Source organism: Hemiscyllium ocellatum, chromosome 6 (assembly GCF_020745735.1).
Source record: "Hemiscyllium ocellatum isolate sHemOce1 chromosome 6, sHemOce1.pat.X.cur, whole genome shotgun sequence".
NCBI lineage: Eukaryota > Metazoa > Chordata > Chondrichthyes > Orectolobiformes > Hemiscylliidae > Hemiscyllium > Hemiscyllium ocellatum.
This window is the reverse complement of record NC_083406.1, coordinates 78062491-78084892: the sequence shown is the minus strand read 5'-3', so window position 1 is coordinate 78084892 and position 22402 is coordinate 78062491. Positions and strand designations below refer to the sequence as shown.

Here is a 22402-nt window from a genome sequence, read left to right as displayed (position 1 = left end):
TTCCAGCAACACATTTTCAGCTGTTTCCACATAGATGCTGATTTTCATTCATTGGTTGAGAATTTGCCCCATCTGTGTTTCTGAAGGTGGTTTCTAATTTCCTTTGAACAGGCAACTTGCAGAGAGTGCATTTGTAGGGAAATGGTGAGTGAAAACAGCCATTGGGAGATTTTCTGTTACTTCTCCACAGAAGGAGATAGAGACTGAGAAATTGAGGTGCTTTTTTTTGTAAACTAAATATTTCTGTTATTAACATACAGGGCTGTAACCAATTGTCTAGGAATCAATTGAGTAATTGCAAATATGCTGAGCCCATGGCAACTGGTCAGTTGAAAAAAAGATTATAGGACTGTCATGTGTGCATGTGCACATATATGCATGCACACAAGCATGCATAATACAAACCACACAAAAACGATGCATCTAGTTTTCTCTCTACACTGCTTGAACTGCTACCTCTGAGTCATCATGCTGTTTGAATAAAGCAACATTGTAGATATAACTCAATTAGTTCCAGTTTTTAAAAAGGCAGTTCTTCCAGTTTTTTGGTTTAAAGCAATACCTTTTCTAATTTTTTTTAGTCTATCCAGTTCAGAAAAAAATGGTCTTTGCACTATCAACATAAAGTAGGTAATGCCTCTTCAGCTATGCATTTTAGTTTATTAAAAAAAACTTTGCTTTGTGAATAAGCTATCATTCACATTGCTAGGATACCCCAATAAGTTTTACAAGTTATGTTGTGGGGACCTGGGTTCAAATCCCGTCATGGCAGTTGTATTCAATAATGATTTGGAAATGAGAGTCTAAAGATGTTAAGAATCCATTGTAGATTGTAAGGAAAAATCCAACTGCTTCTCTAATGTCCTTTAGGGAAGGAAATCTGTCTCCTTCCCTTAAATTGCCTAAATGTGACTCCAGACCAACAGCAATGTGGTTGGTTCTTAACTGCCTCTTGGGCAATGTGGCAGATGGAGTTTAATTCCGACAAATGTGAGCTGCTGCATTTTGGAAAGGTAAATCAGGGGTAGGACTTGTACACTTAATATAAGGTTCTGGGGAGTGTTGCTGAACAAAGAGACCTTGGAATGCAGGCTCGTAGCTCCTTGAAAGTGGAGTCGCAGGTAGTTAGGCATTTGGTATGCTTTCTTTTATTGGTCAGAGCATCATGTATAGGAATTGGGAGGTCATGTTGTGGCTGTACAGGACATTGGTTAGGCCACTTTTGGAATATTGTGTGCAGTTCTGATCTCCCTCCTATCAGAAGGATGTTGTGAAACTTGAAGGAGTTCAGAAACTATTTATAAGGATGTTGCCAAGGTTGAAGGGTTTGAGCTATAGGGAGAGGCTGAATAGGTTGGGACTGGTTTCTCTGGAGCGTTGGAGGCTGAGGGGTGACCTTATAGAGACTTATAAAATCATAAGGGGCATGGATAGGATAAATAGACACTGTCTTTTTCACTGGGTTGGGGAGTCCATAACTAGGTGGCAAATGTTTAGGAGGAAATGGGAAAGATTTAAAAAGGACTTAAGGGGCAACTTCGTCACACAGAGGGTGTGCGTGAATGGAATGAGCTGCCAGAGGAAGTCGTGGACACTGGTACAATTGCAACATTTAAGAGGCATCAGGATGAGTATATGAATAGGAAGAGTTTATAGAGATATGGGCCGGGTGCTGGCAAATGGGACTAGATTAAAATATCTGGCCAGCATGAATATGTTGGACCGAAACGTCTGTTTCTGTACATCTCTCTGACTTTGTGACTAATTACGGATGGGCAAAAAATTCTAATCCAGCCACTGACATCCACATCACATGAATGAATTTTTTATAAAATGGTCCTGTACTGGTTCAAGAATTATTTTTGGAATGATAAAGTGAGTTTGAATAAAATTCTTCATAGGAGTTATATCTTTTTGTTAAATTTCAGCATTTAGGATTTAGTTTTGACTGCAAATAGAGACCTTTGCACAATGGTATAACTTTAGGAATTTTTACATATTATCAAAAATGAAAAATAGTTTTGATACTTCCTGGTGTTAAACTTTTAATATATTCTAATCTTGATTTCATTTAAACTATTAGGTTTTCAATTCCATATGTTATTTATTATCAATTACAGATATGGGACTTGAATCTTCTGTTTCTGTCCTATTGCCAGCTGTAAATTTGATTGACATTCTCTTTATTCTGTGGTGATAATCAGTTAAAATGAGGAACTGTAATTGGAAATACTTCAAAGCACATGGCTTCTGAAGAGAAGTCTGTCAGGTGGCAGATTGATTCACTGTGGGTTTATTGATTTGTTTTTTCCCTTTTGAAGGTTTGGTGAATTAAAATGAAAAGAAGAGTGCTTTTTATTTTGGCTCAAGCATCAGCAAGTTCATGTCCATTTCAGTATTTGTTTGTACTACTGTTACTGTATCAATAGAGTGTAATTCATTGTCTTTTATAGAGGGGGAAAAATTCATCAGTGTGAAATAATAGTTTACCATTGTTAATTATGGTTAAAACTGCATTTATTGATTGTTTTAATTCTTTCCTATTATTCATCAAGTGTTGATTTTCCTACCCTTCTCCTGGACCATTTTTAGGTTAAATGCATAATGCTGGTGTTGTCTTGCTTCCTCTTTTCACTTCTTTTCTTCTCTTAGACGAGAGTTTTCAGAGTTTGAGACTTTGATTTCTTGAGCATAAATCCATGGTCTAACCTCTTCTAAAACAAGCTTTAATTTCTCAGTTTCAAAATTTTATTTCATTTGGACCCAATGTCCTTTTACAGCTAACATTTCAGATTTATTCAAGAATTTGTGGAAGGTTAAGTTAGATTTTAGATCTCCAAGGGAGTTCAGGCTAATGGACGGCAGGGAGGAAAGTACATTTAAATCCATAATCTAATCAGCCATAATCTTATCGAATGGCAGAGCTGGCTTGAAGAGCTGTATGTTCTTCATCAATTTCTTATGACATTAAATTAATCTCTTTGTTGTTTTAACCCGTTAGTGTGGTTTTCACAATTCAAAGCCAATGGCACATGCATCCCAAAAATAAATAAAAATAGACCCTTGCCTCCATCCATTGTTTATGCCTATTAGCTGAATACACTCTATGTGCATTAAAGCTACTCCAAAAATATGTAGGATTTCAGAAGGGCAAGTTTGAATGTGGGACGGAAAGGGGATATTGGCCGTACTGTTAGCCTAGAAGCAGAGGTGGAGCAGGGAGTTGTTTTGAGAATGAAAATCTGGAAGAATTAATTTTCTTCAAGTTTTGCTATTTAAATGGCAGGATTTAATTAGCATGTACTTGTTTGCTTCCCATTTGCAACTGATCAGGTTAACAGTCTGTCTGTCTGCAGGATTGACCTTTGGCACCAGACTAGAGCCAAGGAGGGGAGAGCAAAGAGGGAGCAGCTGTTGGAAAATTGCAGGGCTGTCCTATCACAGGGGTTGGGATCTAGCAGACAAGTGCTGGATTTCACAGAGTCCTCTCCCTTTTAGTCAATATGTTCCTTGAGACCTGTAAAATTTGTCTGGCTAGGTTTCATTCGAAAATGCTGGATAATTCTGTAGTGTACAACCTCATTATAATTCTTTAAATAACTAACCCGTTGGTTGCTGGCTTCCTCTCCTGCTCCTGTTAAAACAAGTTAGCAATAGGGTTGTATTTGACTTTTTAACTCTTCATGCCACCTAATGTTTTGGGAACTAATGTACCCCAATTAATCTTCACCGTGGAAGACTCAAGTAGCTTCCCAAAAATTCAAGAGAGTTGGGGGACGGAAATGAGTACGGTGGCCATTACCAAGGAGAAGGTGCTAGAAAAACTGAAAGGTCTGAAAGTTGATAAATCACCTGGAGCAGGTGGGCTACACTGTAGAGTTCCAAAGGAGATAGCTAAAGAAGTAGTGGAAGCTTTAGTAGTGGTCTTTCAGGTATCACTGGAGTCGGGGAGTGTCCCAGAAGACTGGAAAATCACTAATGTAACTCCCCTATTTAAGAAGGGAGTAAGACAAAAGATGGGAAATTGCAGAGGAACCTCGGTTATCCGAAGGACACGGGTGGTGAGTATTTCGTTCAGTTAATCGAATGCTGAATAACATTGTTTAGCCAAGCATCAGGATCTTGTGATCTTGCCAGATAATTCAATATTCGGATAATTGAATGCCAGATAATCAAAGTTCCTCTGTATAGGCTGATTAGCCTGACCTCAGTCATTGGTAAGAGTTTGGAGTCCATTGTCCATTGTCCATTCTGAATACTAGGAAGAGCATGGTAAAATAGGGCAAAGTCAACATAGTTTCATCAAAGGGAGGACACACCTGACAAATCTATTAGAATTCTTTGAGGGGATAACGAATAGATTAGACAAAGGAGAGCAAATGAATGTTATTTATCTGGACTTCCAGAAAGCCTTTGATTAAAATGCCACAGAAGAGGAATCAGATACGGGCCCATGGTGTTAGAGGCAAGGTACTGGCATGGATAGAAGCTTGGCAGTCTGGCAGAAAGCAGAGAGTGGAAATAAAAGGGTCCTTCTCAATTTGGAAATCAGTGACTGGTGGTCTTCCGCAAGTCTCAGTGTTCACTTTATATATTAATGATCTGGATGAAGGAACTGAGGACAATCTGGCCAAGTTTGCAGATGAGACAAAGATAGGTAGAGGGACAGGTAGTATTGAGGAGGCAGGGAGGCTGCAGAAAGATTTAGACAGTTTAGGAGAATGGGCAAAGAAGTGGCAGATGGAGTACAACGTGGGAAAGTGTGAGGTCATGCATTTAGGTAGGAAGTGTAGAGGCATGGACTATTTACTAAATGGGGAGATAATTCAGAAATCTGGAGTGCAGAGGGACTTGGGAATCCTAGTCCAGGATTTTCTTAAAATAAACTTGCAGGTCGAGTTGGAAGTTAGGAAGGCATCTACAGTGTTGTCATTTATCTCGAGAGGACTAGAAGAAAAAAGCAGGGATGTACTTCTGAGGCTTTAAATGGCTTTGGTCAGACCACATTTAGAGTATTGTCAGCAATTTTGGGCTCCATACCTCCGAGAGGATGTATTGGCCCTGGAGCAGATTGTGAGAATGATTCCAGGAATGAAAGGCTTAACATGCATGGAACATTTGAGGACTCTGGGACTACACCCGCAGTTTAGAAGACTGAACGGTCTGGACAGAATGGACGTTGGAAGATTTTTCCATTGGCAGGAGAGAAGAGGACCTGAGGACACAGCTTAAAAGTAAAGGGAAGAGCATTTAGAACAGAGATAAGGAGAAACGTCTTCAGCCAAAGAATTGGTTGCCACAGAAGGCTGTGGAGGCCAGGTCATTGAGTATATTTAAGATGACGATGGATAGGTTCTTGATTGCCAAGAAGATTAAAGGTTACGAGGAGAAAGTGGAAAAATGGGGTTGAAAAACCTATCAGTTATGATTGAATGGTGGAGAAGATTCGATGGGCTAAATGGCCTAATTTCTACTTCTATTGTCTTATGGTCTTAATAGAATTTTATTTTAATTTTGTTCAAGCCTCATATTGCCAATATGCCTTGATAGCAATGAAAATCAACATAATTTCTTTTCCTCCTTGTCAAATTGATGTAACGCTTGGTTCATCTGGTGAGCGAAAATGTGAATCCTCAGATTTGTGCCAGTTATCCGTTATGATATTTCATTTTTTTTGTGCCTAAAGGGTATTTCAACAGTTTATCTTTGTTAATTATATAATATTTTATGTTTGGATGCACAACACAAGGCATTAGTACATCAGAAGGTTTGATTGCTGTGATTTAAAACTGAAAGAAAATACATTGATGTTTTTGTATCATCCCAAACTGATGTCTGGTCTCTTCAGTGAAGCATTCACATTTGATGTATTTAGGTTGTTAAATTCTTTTTGTTTCCAACAAGTTTTTGTTGCAATTGCTGAAGACATACATTGTGTTATAATTAATAACCAATAAGAAACCTTCATCAATATTGATCCAGCCTCTGCTTTTCAACAAAAGAATGCCTTCCGATACCTTTAATAATTCTTATTGATATTTCAGCAGTGCAACTGTCTTTCAGAACGTTTGCATCCGTAAACTGGGTTAATTTAAAATTCAGCCCTTTGTGTAGCAAAATAAGCTTACTAATGCAGGCCTCTAATATGAGGTCTCAAATTTAAACTTGTTCTAGATCAGCTTTGTGCAAAACCATATGGGTTTTCTGGTTAGTTAATGGGAAAGATGTTGCCCATTTGCACGAAAGTGACACCTGACAAACAAGAACGATTTCTCCAGGTAGCAGAGCGCCTCACTCCTCTTTCGGGAGCAGAAACCATTCTTCCTTTTGACCGCAGTCAATGACCACCATATCGGCTCAACTGATGATTTTTCAACCTCCAGCATCATAGACTGAATTATTTCTTTCCCTGATCTAAATTATTGACCAGTACCATGCCGCATGCTAACAAATCAGTCATAACCACGAGGCATTCTTTCAAAAAGTATGATTCAATGTTATTTGAAGGGCATGTGAATACCTCTATGAATTATGCAAGATCAAAGTTTTTTCTCTTAAGTGCCCTCAGTAAATTTGAGATCTAAAACTTTGTCTTAACCTAACTTTTACCAAGCGCTGTTTACCCATTATCTGTCTTCACTTATCTGTAGTGGTTGTCAGTTCTGCAATTTCTCATTCATGTCCTCAAATTATTAGTCAGTGCATTGTGTATAAGTGTTGGGATGTCATGTTGCAACTGTGAACATTGGTTCAACCACTTCTGGAATAATGTGTTCAGTTCTGGTCTCCTTGCTATAGGAAAGATGTTGTGAAATGTGAAAGAGTTCAGAAAAGATTTACAAGGATGTTGCCAGGGTTGGAGGGTTTGAGCTATATGGAGAGGCTGAATAGGGTGGTGCTGTTTTTCGTGGAGCGTGAGGGATGACCTTACAGAGGTTTATAAAATCATGAGGGGTGTTGAATTAGATGACTTGCCAGAGACCTTTTTTTTCCCAGGGTATGGGAGTCCAAAATCAGAGGGCATAAGTTCAGAGTGAGAGAGGAAAGATTTGAAAGAGACCTAAGAGGCAGGATTTTCACTCACAAGGTGGTGTGTGTATGGAATGAGCTGCCAAAAGAAGTGGTGGACCTTGTACAATTACAATGTTTAAAATGCATCTGGCTGTGTAAATGAATAGGAAGGGTTTAGCGGGAAATGGGCTATACGCTGGAACTAGATTAATGTAGAATATCTGGTTGGCATGGATGAGTTGGACTGAAGGGACTGTTTGTGCTGTGTGACCCAATGACTCTAAATATCTCTCTGGCCTCATGTTTTTCTATGTAACCTCCTCAAGCTCTATATCTCTTTCATATCTGTGCCCTTGTCCAATTTCCTCCCTGAAAGTTTCTGTCTCCCAACCTCTTTGGCTAAGGTTTTGATCATCTGGTCTACTGTGTCTATACATGGCTTTGTATCTGACTTTGTTGACTGACTCTTTACAAAGCGCCTATGGTGGATTTGTTACATTGAAGACTCTACAAACATTCGGTTGTTATGTTTTGTTGCATTGTACTTGGCGTTTATACTGTGCATTTGCATATACAATGCATATATCCTACAGCAGACCAGGTACACCTTGGCATTTCAAACTTTTTAAGGATTTAAAACTTTTAAGTTGGAGTTCCTTGCACAATTTTTTTCCTCTCCTTGCATAAACAAGGAGCAGGAGTATTCTGTTCAGCCTCTTGAAGCTGCTCCACTATTCCATAAGATCATGGCTGAACTGGTTGGAACCTCAAATCCATATTCCTGCTTATTCTTGATAATCTTTTACCCCTTGCTTGCCAAGAATCAATTTCCCTCTGCCTGAAAAATATTTTAAAACCTCCTCTTTCTCAAAAGATGGTGGCAATAAATTTCAAAGGTTCAGCATCAGCAGAGAGAAGATTTTGCACTATCTCTGCTTGAAATAGAAGACCCTTGATTTTTAAATCATACTAGATGGTCCAAAAGAGGAAACATCCTCTCCATATGTACCTATCAAGACCCCTCAGAATCTTGATGTTTCAAGGCACCTCAAACTTCTCAACTATAGTGATTACTAGCCTACCTTGTCCAATTTTCCCTCAAGACAAACCACCCATTCCAGGTCTCAAGTCTTGTATATCTTCACTGACCTGATGCCAACATATTTACATCCATCCTTAAATACAGTGACTATTATTATACACTATTGCAAATACGGTCTCACCAATGCTGTGTATTGTTGATGCATTACTATTCTACTTTTATGTTCAGTTCCCCTTGTAATAAACAGTGATGTTCTATTAGCTTTCCTACTTACTTGCTGTATGTGTACAAAAGCTTTGTGTGATTCATGCACTAAGAATTTTAGATCATTCAGCATCGTAAAGCTTTTTAATGTCTCACCTTTTAGATAATATGCTTTTATTTTGTTACTATCAAACTGGATAATGTCACATTTTCCCCACTTCATTTATCTGATCTTTATACTCTACCATATCTCCTTATGTCTTCTTCACAATTTACTTTCTTCCCTATCTTGGCTAGATTTGCTGATGATTCAACCATACGTTCAGTCATTTCATACAAGTCGTTGGTATAAATGGGAAACATTTGAGTTACCAGAACTATTGCCTTGGGCACACCCATTGTTAAGTCTTGACAACCTCAAAATAATCCATTTATGCTTTCCTGTTAGCCAGTCATTCTTCTATCCATGTTGATATGCTATTCCCTATATCATGAGTTTTTTTTTCTGTAATAGTTATAGAGTCATAAAGATGTACAGAACGGAAACAGACCCTTCGGTCCAACCCATCCATGCCGACCAGATATCCCAACCCAATCTAGCCCCACCTGCCAACATTTGGCCCATATCCTTCTAAACCCTTCCTATTCATGTAGCCATCCAAATGCATTTTAAATGTTGTGATTGTACTAGCCTCCACCACTTCCTCTGGCAGCTCATTCCATACACTTATCACCCTCTACGTAAAAAGTTGCCCCTTAGTTCTCTTTTATATCTTTCCCCTCTCACCCTAAACCTGTCCTCTAGTTCTAGACTTCCCCACCCCAGGGAAAAGACTTTGTCTATTTATCCTATCCATGCCCCTCATAATTTTGTAGATCTTTATAAGGTCACCTCTCAACCTCTGACCCTCCAGGGAAAACAGCCCCAGCCTGTTCCTCCCCTCCCCATAGCTCAAATCCTCTAACCCTGGCAACATCCTTGTAAATCTTTTCTGAACCCTTTCAAGTTTCACAACATCTTTCTGATAGGAAGGAGACAGAATTGCACGCAATACTCCAACAGTGGCCTAACCAATGTCCTGTACAGTCACAACATGACCTCCCAACTCCTCTACTCAATACTCTGACCGATTAAAGGAAAGCATACCAAACGCCTTCTTCACTACTCTCTCTTCCTGCGACTCCACTTTCAAGGAGCTATGAACCTGCACTCCAAGGTCTCTTTGTTCAGCAACGCTCCCTTGGACCTTACCATTAAGTGTATAAGTCCTGCTAGGATTTGCTTTCCCAAAATGCAGCACCTCACATTTATCTGAATTAAACTCCATATGTAACTTCTCAGCCCATTGGCCAATCTGATCAAGATCCTGGTGTAGTCTGAGGTAACCTCCTTCACTGTCCACTACACCTCCAATTTTGGTGTCATCTGCAAGCTTACTAACTATACCTCTTGCGTTCATGTCCAAATAATTTATGTAAATGACAAAAAGTAGTGAACTTTGTCAAATGCCTTCTTGACATCTAAATACAGTACATCCACAGGTTCCTTCACATTACTTCTTCAAAGAAGTCCAATAGATTGGTCAAACATGATTTGCCTTTCACAAAGCTATGTTGACTTTACCTGCTTATCTTGAACGTTTCTAAGTGCCCTGCAATAATAACTTCAATAGTAGTTTCTAACATTTTCCCAATGACTGTTAAACTTACAGGCCTGTATTTTCCTGATTTTTGCTTCCCTTCCCCTTTTTTTGAATAAAGGAATTAAATTTTCTATTTTCCATTATTCTCTAGAGGAGGGGTGTGGGTGGTCAACAAAGGGTGTGGTCTCATTTTGAACTGCGAGGAAGAGAAATTTCTCCACTTAGAAGATAACGAATCTGTGCAATTCTCTACTACAGAAGGCTGTGTAGCGAAAGCCACTGAATATGTTAAAAAAAGAAAAGAATAGATTTTTAGACATTCAAGAGTTATGTTGAGAGAATTAGGATGGCATTGAGATACAGAATCGGTCAACATTGTGTTGAATTGTGGAGTGTGTTCGATGGGACAAAGGCAGCTCCTGCTCCTATTTTCTACGTTTCTATGTTATACCTTTCAAATTGGTTAGTAACCAAATTTGGACTCGATTATTAATTCAAATTATTGCCATTTTTCATATTCTGTTGTATGAAACAATTTCCTGATTGCTGAAAATTTTAAAGAAATTGCTATAGTTAATTTTGTCATTCCATTGTTTACCAAAAAGGCAATTCATGTAAAATTGTATCAGATTTCATGTTAAGCTGTTCCTTTCTTTCCTTTCATTGTTAAATAGATGGATTTGTCTCCACGAAGGTCTAGGCATTCATTATCACTTCTGCTGTCTCACTCTTGTAGTATTTTAAAATTTTCTTTGTTAATCTTACATCCACAAACATTTACATATCAATAGAAATAGTGATTCTATTTAATAATGTAATTTGAAAACAACAACTTTTTGTTATTAAGCTTTTGGGAGACAACTTGGGATGCTTTATTACATTATAGATGTTATATAATAACAAGCTGTTGATGTTCCAAACATGACAACTTGACTGTTGACCCATTAGCAATTTTCAAATTCTGATTGAATCATTATTTGAGACAGAAGATGGGGTTCGAGGAGTGAGCTATGGTTTCCAAGTGCTTGCCACCCATTTCTGCCCCGAAGATCACTGTTAAGTTAATTAAAATTGAGAATAATGGAAATAACCACACCTCAGTAGTACTTTGAGATTCAGGTGCTTCTTGACCAATGCCAACAAGTTTCCTGAAACAGCTGCTTAAATTGACAAAATGTGGTAGGGCACGACTGTTACGTTCAAATTGATAGAGGTGGTATGAACTGGTAATCTTTAATTTTCGTCTGTTGAGTGGCAAAATTGACAATGGTATTGCTGGAAGCAACCAAAAGGTTAATTAATGTTTCTGTTTGGGTCCAAGAGGATTATGAGCTCCTGATTCTTCAGATCTGTTTGCTGGCTGGATCAATGTGGGAGACTGACAATTTCCCCCACAATATCTATAGCTCGCTGGTTGTTTTCAAATATAGCCTGCACTGCAATATATGACTGGATAAAACAATTCCAACACAGACCTTGGGTCTGATTTAGTTGTAACTTCTAAATTGTTCCCAGGGTTTGGATTGCTAAGGAGAACTTGTGTTTTAGAATTATTTGCTTCTTAATAGTCATTTTTAATGTGGTTGGATTGTATTATAGGTTGAAAAATAATGTTTGGCAGCCATTTCTTTTTCACAGGTAGAAGATACCTTGTGGATATGTCAGCCAGAGGTTATTGTCCAAATATTAATCTGCTGTTTGTGGTCAGTTGCCATAACTAACTATTCTAATAAAAGAATTTTTTCCCTCATTTATTGTATTGGAAGTATGAATGTTTAGAAATGTATATCCAGGAGTTCCCAGTTGCTATAATGTCTTCTGTTGGAAGGTATCTTGCAGATAATTATAACTTGTTTTTTTTACTTTCCTACATTGTGGCAGCAGAAGATTTTACCTTTACCATCTTTTATTTTGTGCAGAATATATAAATTTTTTTCTTTTTAATTTGTAGACAGTGATGGATTTTAAGCATCCAAATGGCCTTAGTGTTGCAGTGATGCTGCCTCGTCGTAGTCTGCTCATAATGACTGGTGAATCCAGATATCTTTGGAGTCATGGGTGAGTAATTGTTATGATCAGAGAGGTGAGGTGGAATAGCTTGACTGCAAGAGATTTTGTGGAAAAAAAGTGCTTTCAAAATCACTGAGTGCTTAACTGTTTGCATGTTAAGACTATTTACAATTTAGATCAATGCCTTGACTAAGGACTGAATGTATGGTTGCACCATTTGGTGATGAGATAAAAATAGGAAAACAAATTATGAAGAGAATATAACATGTCTGCAGAGATATGGATAGGTGAAGTGAATAGGTAAAAAATTGTCTGAATGAATCTAATGTAGGAAAATGTGAACTTGTCTGCTTTCTCAGAAAAAAATAAAACAAGTCTTATTATTTAGATGGAGAGAAATTGCAATACTGTGAAGTGCAGAGAGATCTGGTTGTCCTGGTACACACAATGTTAATATGCGGTACAGTATGTAATTAGGAAGCTATGTAAATTGTTGATTATTTTAACGGGAATGGGATATAAAAGTAGATGTGCTTTGCTACAGTTGTACAGAGTATTAATATGACTCCCAAAATATGTAAAATTTAGTCTCCTTATTTAAGAAAGGGTATAAAATGCACTTGAATTTGCAGTTTACTTTAAATTGTTTGTTTCTAAATGCATTAGAGCAATTTAAAGAAGTTGAAATGTATTTGGGATAGGTAGGAATGTGGAGTTGAGGTCACCATTGTATGAATGGTCTTCTCAAGTGGTGAAGCTGGCTTGTGGGGTTGAATGTCTTAATCATGCTTCTACTTCATATGTTTGTATGTAAAGGACAATCTAGACAAATTTCTTTTCGGTTTTAAAACAGAATATTACTTAATGTACTTAACCTAGTCAGAAGAGGTGATAGAATTATGGTAATGTCACTGATTAATAATCAGTGCTCAGTGGATGTGGATTCAAATCGCACTGTGTTAGCTGTTGAAATTTAAACTTCAGTTAACAAGATTAAGAATTAAAGGTAATGGTGATCGTGAAACTATCATCATTTACCATATCACCCCATCAAATTCATTAATGCCCTTTAGAAAAGGAAATCTGCCGGCCAGAGTATAAAGAAGGCAGGAAAGAACATAAACAAGGAGTTTGGGTGAAAAGCAGTCATTGAATGTCCTTTGCAACTGAATGAAGGAAAAGCCCAAGGTGTTTATACATATATAAGGAGCAAGGGGTAACTTGGGAAAGAGATTTTGTGTATCAAGCCAGAAGAGGTGGGTGAGGTCCTTTCATTGAGACTCACAAAGGAGAAGGACTGTGACGATGGTGAGTCTAGTGAAGGTTATGTTTACATGTCAAAATAAAAAAGGGGTGAGATATTGGGTATTTTGAAAAGCATTAAGGTAGACAGGTCCCCATGACCTAATCGGATCTGTCCCAGAATACTGAGGGAAGTAAGGGAGGAAATTGTTGGGGCCTTGTACCAAATCTTTGAATCCTCTTCAGTAGCAGGCGAGGTCCATAGCCAATGTTGTTCCTTTGTTAAGAAGAGCAACACCGATAATCCAGGGAATTTCAAACTGGTGAGCCTTACATCGGTAAGGAAATTATTGGAGATGACTCTTGGAGACATGATTTACTCATGTGGAAAATATGGACTTATTAGCAATAGCATGGCTTTATGCAAGCTGTGTTTCACAAATTGAATTTTTGACGAAGTGACAAAGATGATTGGTGATGGCAGGGTAGTGGATGTTGTCTACATGGATTTTAGCAAGGCCTTTGACAAGGTCCCTTGTGAAGGCCTGAAACAGAAGATGAAGTTACGTGGGATCTGTGGTGAGCTGCTAAGATGGATATAGAAGACAGAGTCGCAGTGGATTGGTGTTTTTCTGACTGGAGATCTGTGACCAGTAGTGTTCCGCACAGATCCATGCTGGATTCCTTGCTGTTTGTAATATATATAAATGATTTGGAGGAGAATGCAAGTGGTCTGATTTGATATTTGTGAATGACATACAAATTGGGGGAGCTGTGGATAGTGAAGTGGATTGCCAGAGGATGCAGCAGGATAGAGAGAGCCTGGAGACTTGGGCAGACCGATTCTCTATCTCAATGGTAGTTGGAATTTAATCTGAAAAAATGCAAGGCAATGCATTTTGGAAGGTCTAATGCGGGTGGGAAGTATACAGTAAATGACAACCTTTTAGAAGCATTAACATGTCGGGACATTGAAGTGCACAGCTCCGCAGTTCCCTGAGGACCTGTGGGCAATACAAGTGGATTGGATGATCAAGATGGCATATGGCATGCTTGCCCTCATTAGGTGAGGCATACATATAAAACTTGGCAAGTAATGTTGCGTGGAACTTTAGTTAGGCCACCTCTGGAATATTACTTACAGTTCTAGTTGCCAGAACTGTAACAGAAGGATATGGAGGCTTTGGAGAGCATACAGAAATGGTTTATCAGGGTGTTACCTGGTTTTGAGGGTATTAGCTGTGAAGAGAGCTTGGACAAACATGATTTGTTTTCACTTGAACATCGGAAGCAGAGGGGCAATCTGATAATTTTATAAACTTCTGTGAGGGGCATGGATAGTATTTTTCTCAGTGTAGAAATGTCACTTACTCGGAGACATTGGTTTAAGGTAAAAGAGTGTTAGTTGAAAGGAGGTGCGAGAGGCAAGTTTATACACAGGGTGCTAAGTGGCTCGAATGCACTGCCAGAGGTGGTGGTGGAAACAGATAGAACAGCCACATTGAAGAAGCCACTTGACAGATACATGAATGGGCAGGGAAACTAATAGTATGGGCTGCATAGAAGCAAAAGGTTTTTAGTTTAAAAAAAGGCATGTGTCAGCGCGGTCTTGGTGGTCCAAAGGGCCTGTTTCTTTACTATACTGTTTTTTATTCTTATCTGGCCTGGCCCACTTGAGACTCCAGATCCACAATAATGTTGTTGACTTTTAACTGCCCTATGAAGCAGCCTAGTAAACCACTCAGATGAAGAGCAGTTGATGATGCCAGCATCATTAAATCAATGAATTGGAAAAAGACATTCCAGCTTTCAAACAAACACAGATTATGAACATTGGAGATAATATTAAGCTGATTTGAAGTCCTGTAATGAAGGCAAAAAACTGCAGATTCTGCAAATCAAACAAAAACTGAACGCTGGACAAAATTAGATCTGGCAGCATCTGTGAAGAGAAAATCATTTAATGTTTAGAGTTTGGTATTGTGGGAACGTTTTCAGAACTCAATGATGAATGAATGTTTCCCCTTCTGAAGAAGAGTCATACCAGACTTGAAACATTAACTGATTCCCTCTCCACGGATGCTGCTAGACTTGCTGAGTTTCTCCAGCATTTTCTTGTTCTGTAATTTTGTGTAGACCTCATTAATGTCTCATTTGCTTGTGCTTGTCTGCAGAAGAAACAGGTGCTTAAACACAGTTTGTGTACTCGCATGCTGTGCAACTGGCCATTAGCCGTGTCTCCTGAATTATAGGTGCTTGGCTTACATGATTACAGGCTCCATGGGGAAGATCCATTTATACTGAAGTCCCATTGTTGAAGTAATTACATTTAATAGTTTTGTCTCAACCCAGTTGGATATTCAAGTGATTGTCTGGGTCCTGTGCTGATGTGGCCATCATATTCTTTCAAGACAGTTACTCCTGGTCAGGCTTTGCTGGCAGGTTGTCTCTATTTCAGTAGCTTTGAAATGTAGAAAATAACAGAGTAAAGTGAGGTCTGCAGATGCTGGAGATCAGAGCTGAAAATGTGTGGCTGGTTAAAGCACAGCAGGTCAGGCAGCATCCAAGGAACAGGAAATTCAACATTTTGGACACATTCCTGATGAAGGGCTTGTGCCCGAAACGTCGAATTTCCTGTTCCTTGGATGCTGCCTGACCTGCTGCGCTTTAACCAGCAACACATTTTCAGCTCATGTAGAAAATAACAGTAATGTTCATTTTCAGCTGTCTTTGATTGTGATTTCAAAGAATTTGGCTTAGTCTTTTGTAAATTTAGTGGTTTTCAGCCATTAAATTCATAGTCATTTTTATTATAAAGTATTTTTTATGGAAGTAATATACAGCTTCGATAAATGGCAATGCTTTATGGATTGATATTTTCATTCATTGCATATACGCTGATGAGTATATGGCACCTGCCGATAGTGTGTGCATTTACGCAAGCAGAAAATTTAGAAGATGCGTATCTTAAATGTATTTGCAAAGTCATCCCATTGTTTGTTCCATGTAATTTCATGAACAAATCTGGCATCCAAACATTTTTTAATATTTGAATATTTATTTCAGGAGTCAAGCTGCAAGCTACTTGAAACTATTTTCCTAAGAATCTAATATTCGCTATTGTAGCGATACATTTACAAAATCGTCACATTTTATAAGTTTTTACCTGATGTAAGTAATAGGCAAACATGTTTTCTGCTGACCTCAAAGAAAGATGTCCAAAAGATTCTTGCATCCTCTGTGGCATATATTACACTTTTTTTCCAAATGATAGATTAGAACTTAAGGTGGCCAGCAGTCATGAAGGCAGCATAAATGCAACCAATCTGTCCAGCAGGAAACAGTCAGTTAAAGTAATTGATTATCATCACTTAATGCAATTACAGATTGAAAACAGATCAATGTTAAAGCTCAAGTATCATTAGGAAACTTTACAAGAAAATATGGACTTTTTTTTTATCAGAGTAAGGAAGTTTGACAGCCCATAATATAGATTAACCTTTCATGCAAGATGAAGTTGTTTAGAGGTAATTAGAAATATATTATGTTGTTGATACTGATATTTTTCAATCAACTTTTTCACAAGTTTTACAATGAATGTTTGTTTTTAAAGGATTCGCTGTTATCACTACAGCAAATATCTGGGTTAATTGTTATCCCTTTGCATTCAACAGAATTACCCCTAGAAAGTTTGATGTGGTGACAGCATCAGAGATGCAAAAGACTGGTACCATCACTGATGACATCAGTAACCTGACTTTAAATAAAAGGGGAGCGAGGACAAGTTTTACCTTTCGGAAAGTCAGAACAAGATTGTGTGATTGTGGTAAGTGTTTTATTTTTCTGAGCTGTTTGTTTGCTGTGCACAACATCCTCATCAAGAAGTTATTTGGGTGATTTGCTCAGAGTGTCCTTATTTAACTAACTGTTCAACCTGTTTATTGTGTTACGAAGCGGTTGTCGAACCAAACACCTAGAAAATCTTGCCTCGCCATCTGTTAAAATGTGAGTGACAGAGAACTCCCAAATTCCACTATTTTTAAAAAAAAATTTTCTAACTCTAATAGTGAACATTAAGCAAGTAAAACTCTTCACAAATCCAAGCCCCCCCCCCCCTTCTCTTAACTATTTACTATCTGACCACAATTCTTTAAAAATATCTGGTTCCAATAAAACATTTATTAAAATTATACTAACTTAATCTCAAAACTACACCGTCTTTGTCTTCTCCACTGTCTTCAGTTTTCCTGCTGATCTCCCTGGGTTGTCATCTTTCTTTTCACTGCGAGTAAGTTTTACATGAAAAGGTACTTTTGATAGAAAGGAATTTTTCTGATTTCTTTAAAAGCACGATGTTGGCTGGGCAGTTGTTCTCTGACCAATTTTCAAAATGGTGGCATTCTTATAACCCCAACATCGGATGTCTCATTGGTTTGGTGTTGGCAAAACAATAAATTCAAGCATGGTTGAGTTTTAGTATCCTGGGGTATAATTTAAACTGGTTAAATTCAAATTGTTGTCAAAACAACAACCACAACTCAGGTATCTATTTCACAGCCAAATGTTACATATTTCCAATTTTCCAGTATACTCTGGGACTGTCATCTAGTTATAGACATCAGTGTTTATACTCTCTCAGTTCAGAAAAGCGGTCTCTCTCTCTCTCTCTCTCTCTCTCTCTCAAAGGTACAGTACACATCTTCAACTTCATAATAATTGCAATTTATAAGAAAGCAATACAATGCACCTTTTTATTAATTATTCTATAACCCCTGATGTCATGTGATGCTGCCAGTTGATTAGATCTTGATATTATTTCCAGTGTTGTACACAGAACTGCATTAAATTGGGAGTGCAGTGTAAGTTAATAGACATGTGGAACAGACTTCTGGCAAAAATGAATGGATTTAATATAAGTTAACACTATTCAGAATGTGTGGAATTAATATCTATTGAGTTTAACAGCTATAGGACATTTAAAACATTGTTTAAAATGTTTGAAAGTGAGTGAACATGTCTTGTCTTAAACTGATGATGGTGATGCGGCAGGGAAATAGTCTAATAGAAAAACATGGAAAATGATTATATGGGGCAGTCTGGATAAAGTGAAAGTTCTTGCTCTGAACTTAATATTTTAATACATTCTTCATTTGTGACATTTAAAGGTGCAAGGGTAGATCAGCTACTTAGGTGTAATTTGCCATATATTAATATGATGACTAATCTGATTGCAACCTCTAATCTGTATTCCCACCTATCTTAACCTTTCACCCCTTTGTCTACAAAATATTTAAGGACTTGACTTCAACCACCTTTTCAGGAAGAGATCCCCAAAAAGGGAGGAAACAAACGAACAAGGAACACAAGTAGGTCTTTTGGCCCATCAAGTCTGGTCCACTATTCAATAAGATCATGATTTTAACACATTCCTGTGTGCCTCCAGTCATCTTTCATCCTTTTGGCACCTCACTTCAGATCTATATTAAGTGGGCAACCCCTGAGTTTTAAATAGTGGTCTGTAGCTATAGATTCTCTCATGAAAGGAAACATCCTTTCCACATCTACTCTATCAAGACCCCTTAGGATCTTTAAATGTTTCATTCAAGCTGCCTTTTACTCTTAAATTTGATTTAATTCTAGTCTGTCCAGCCTTTCCTCATACAACAACTCACTTATCCCAGGTATTAGTCTGGTAAGCCTTCCAATGCATTTACAACTTTTCTTAGAGTGAGTAATACTCTGCACAGTACTCAAAATGTAATCTCACCAGTATGTTATGTAACTGAAGCATAACGTGCCTATTTTTTTCAATCTCCTTCACAGTAAATGGTAACATTCCATGAACTTTCCTTATTACTAAATAAGAACTGAAAGAACTGCAGATCCAGTAAATCAGAGACAAAAATTGAAACTGCTCGAGGAAGGGTCTCTCGACCTGAAATGGTTAATCCTGATTTCTCACTACAGATACTGCTGGACCTGTTGAGCTTTTCCCACAATTTCTATTTTTGTTTCTTAATTACTAGCTGTACCTGGATAATAGTCTTTTTTGATTTGTGCACAAGGACATTAAGATCCATCTGTGTCTCTCCATTTAAATAATCTGCATTTTTATTCTTCCTCCCAAAATGGACAATTTCACGTTTTCCCAGATTTTCTTCATTCGCCTACTACTTAAAGAAGCTGCAGAGAGATAGATAGGTTATGCTGTCTTCCCAACATTTTTCCTTGGGTCATCAGCAAATTTGGCACCAAGCATCTACAGTATTTCCTGTTAGGTAGCTAATCTTCTTTCCATGCCAATTTGCTTTCCTAACACCAGAAGCTTCCAATTGCTGTTATAATCTTTTGATGTGGCACTTTACCAAATGCCTCCTGAAAATATTTAAGTTCCGTTTATCTACTGCAGGTGTTACTTCCATGTAAAACTCAGTAAATTGGTCAAATGTGATTAACCTTTCATAAAACCATGTTTATTTTGCCTGATTACCTTTGAACTTATGTAAGTGCCCTGCTACAATTTATTTAATAATGGCTTCTAATATTTTCCCTATGGTAAATACTAACCTACTGGCTTGTCTTTTCCTGCTTTTTGTAATATTTCCCTTTTGAAGAAAGAAGTTACATTTTCTATCTTGTAATTGAATGGATCTGCCCTGATTCAAGGAAATTTGGATAATTAAAGTCAATGCATCAACTATTTCACTAGCCAGAATTTTTAAGGTTCAGAATGAAATCCATCAGGTTCTGGGCACCTGTCAGTTGACAACCCCAACAATTAACACTGTCACCAGATAAGTACTGAGTAATTTTCCTGAGTTACTATCTTTGTTCATTTGCTTATTTATCACTACTTCGGGAATGCTACTTGAGTCCTGTGTCGTGGAGATAGATGCAAAATAACTGTTCAATTCATCTACCGTTTCCTTTCTTTCCAGTGCAAATTTTCCAGAGCCACATGTGATATGACTGAAGCTTACTTTATTAGCTCCTTTTAAAGTGTACATACAAGTCCCTTCTATCAGTTTTTATATTTCTGGCCAGTTTTTGTAATTTTTCTATTCTCTTTTTTTTACATAATATGAAAAATCATCAATCTTCTGATTTGTTGTGCACAATTATAAGTCTGATTCTATCTTTAACTTTTCTAGTTAGCCATGAGTGGCGGGATCTTCCCTTGGAATTTTCGTTATTTGGTGTAATGTATGCATCTGTGTATTCTAAAACATTCTTTTAACTTGTTTGCCACCGCATCTCAAGTGGCATATTCTTTAAACTAATTTGCCAATGCACTTTAGCCAGTTTTGCTTTTGTGTCCTTGTTATAAGAATATAAGAAATAAAAGCTGAAGGAAGCTATTTAGTCACTCAAGCCTGCCTGTCATTTAATAAATTGTGGCTGACCTGCATCGGGCCTGACCTCCTATTTTACTCCAGCACACACAGTCAAATCAATAGTTGAAAAATCTGTCAACTTCCTCTTTTAAAAACTTGCAGTGCCCTAGCCTTCTCAAGTTGAGGTGAGAATGACATCAGGCTGCATTTTATTGAGTATAAACTCTTCACTGGTTGGAGTAGTATCTTGCATATAGGAAGATGGTTGTGAATTTTGGAGGTTGGTCATCTCACCTCCAGGACATCTCTACAGAAGTTCCTCAGGGTAGTGTTCTTGGCCCAACCACCTTCAGCTGCTTCATCAGTGACCTTTCCTCTACATAAAGTCAGAAGTGGGGAAGTTTGACAATGATTGCACAGTATGGAGCACCATTCGTGACTCAAGTACTGAAGCAGTCATTGTCCAAATGCAACAAGATCTAGACAATATCCAGGCTTGGGCTGACAAATGGTAAATTGTATCACACAATTTGCCAGGCAATGACCGTCTTCAATAGCAGACAATGTAACCACCATACCCTGGACATTCAATGGTGTTACCATCACTGAATTCCCCACTATCTGTATCCTAGAGGTTGCCATTGACCAGAAACACAACTGAACTTCTTATAAAAAATAGAATGAATTCGTGAACAGGTCAAAGGCTATGAAAGCTGCAGTGAGTAACTTAAGTCCTGTCCACCTTTGACAAAGTACAGTCAGGAGTGTGATGGAATATTCTCCCCTTGCTTGGATGAGTCCAGCTCCAACAACAGTCAAGAGGTTGACACCATCCAGGACAAAACAGCTCAACTGATTGGCACCACATCCTCAAACCTCCCTGACCCCCACTACTGAATTTCAGTATTAGCAGTGTGGACCATCTATGAGATATATTGTAGAAATTCACCAACGGTCCTTAAACAGCACCTTCCAAACCCACTAGGAGAAAGTGAGGACTGCAGATACTGGAGATCAAAGTCCAAAAATGTGGCGTTGGAAAAGCACAGCTAGCATCCGAGGAGCAGGAGAGTCAATATTTCAAGCATAAGCCCGTCATCGGGTATGTGGGGATGCCAAGGGGGCTGAGAGATAAATGGGAGGTGGGTAGGGCTGGAGAGAAGGTAGTTAGGAATGCGATTGGAGATGAAGGTGGGTGGTGATTGTGATAGATCGCAGTTGAAGGTGGAGCAGACAGATGGGAAGGAAGATGGACAGGTAGACCAGTGAGAGAGGTGCTGAATTGGAGAATTGGATCTGGGATAAAGTAAGGAGAGGGGAGATGAGGAAACAGATGAAATCAACATTGATTCTGTGTGGTTGGAGGATTCCAAGGCGGAAGATGAGGTGTTCTTCCTCCTGTCATTGGGTGGTTAGGATTTGGCAGAGGGGGTGTTGAAGTTGTCTGCCACAGGGTAGTGGAGTTGTTGGGTGCGTGTGACCCAGAGATGTCCTCTGATACGTTCTGCAAGTTGGCGTGCTGTCTCCCAATGTAGAGGAGACAACATTGAGAGCAACAGACACAGTAGACGACATGTTTGGAGGTGCAGGAAAATCTCTGCCAGATGTCGAAGGATCCTTTGGGGCCATGGATGAAGGTGAGGGGGAAGGCGTGGGTGCAGGTGTTACACCTCTTGCAGTGGAACAGGAAGGTGCCAGGGGTGGAGGGTGGGTTGGTGGGGAGCATGAGCCTAATGAGGGAGTTGCAGAGGGAATCATCTTTGCGGAATGCTGAAAGGGGTCGGAAGGGAAACATATCTCTGGTGGTGCGGCCTGACTGCAGGTGGCAGAAGTAGCGGGGGATGATGTGTTGTATCCGGAGGTTGTTGGGGTGGAAGGTGAGGACTGGGGGGTCCTGTCCTTGTTGCAGTTGGAGG

The 22402-nt window shown here is 38.6% G+C and overlaps 1 protein-coding gene across 1 annotated transcript in view; it reads left to right on the top strand.

Annotated features, from left to right (window-relative positions):
- The window catches only part of alkbh8 (alkB homolog 8, tRNA methyltransferase), a 65568-nt gene that overhangs the window by 19840 nt on the left and 23326 nt on the right, over positions 1-22402 (top strand). Inside the window, exons 7-8 of the mRNA XM_060826686.1 lie at positions 11852-11958; positions 16827-16978. Coding sequence (XP_060682669.1) covers positions 11852-11958; positions 16827-16978 — 259 coding nt within the window. The remainder of the gene's footprint in view (positions 1-11851; positions 11959-16826; positions 16979-22402) is intronic.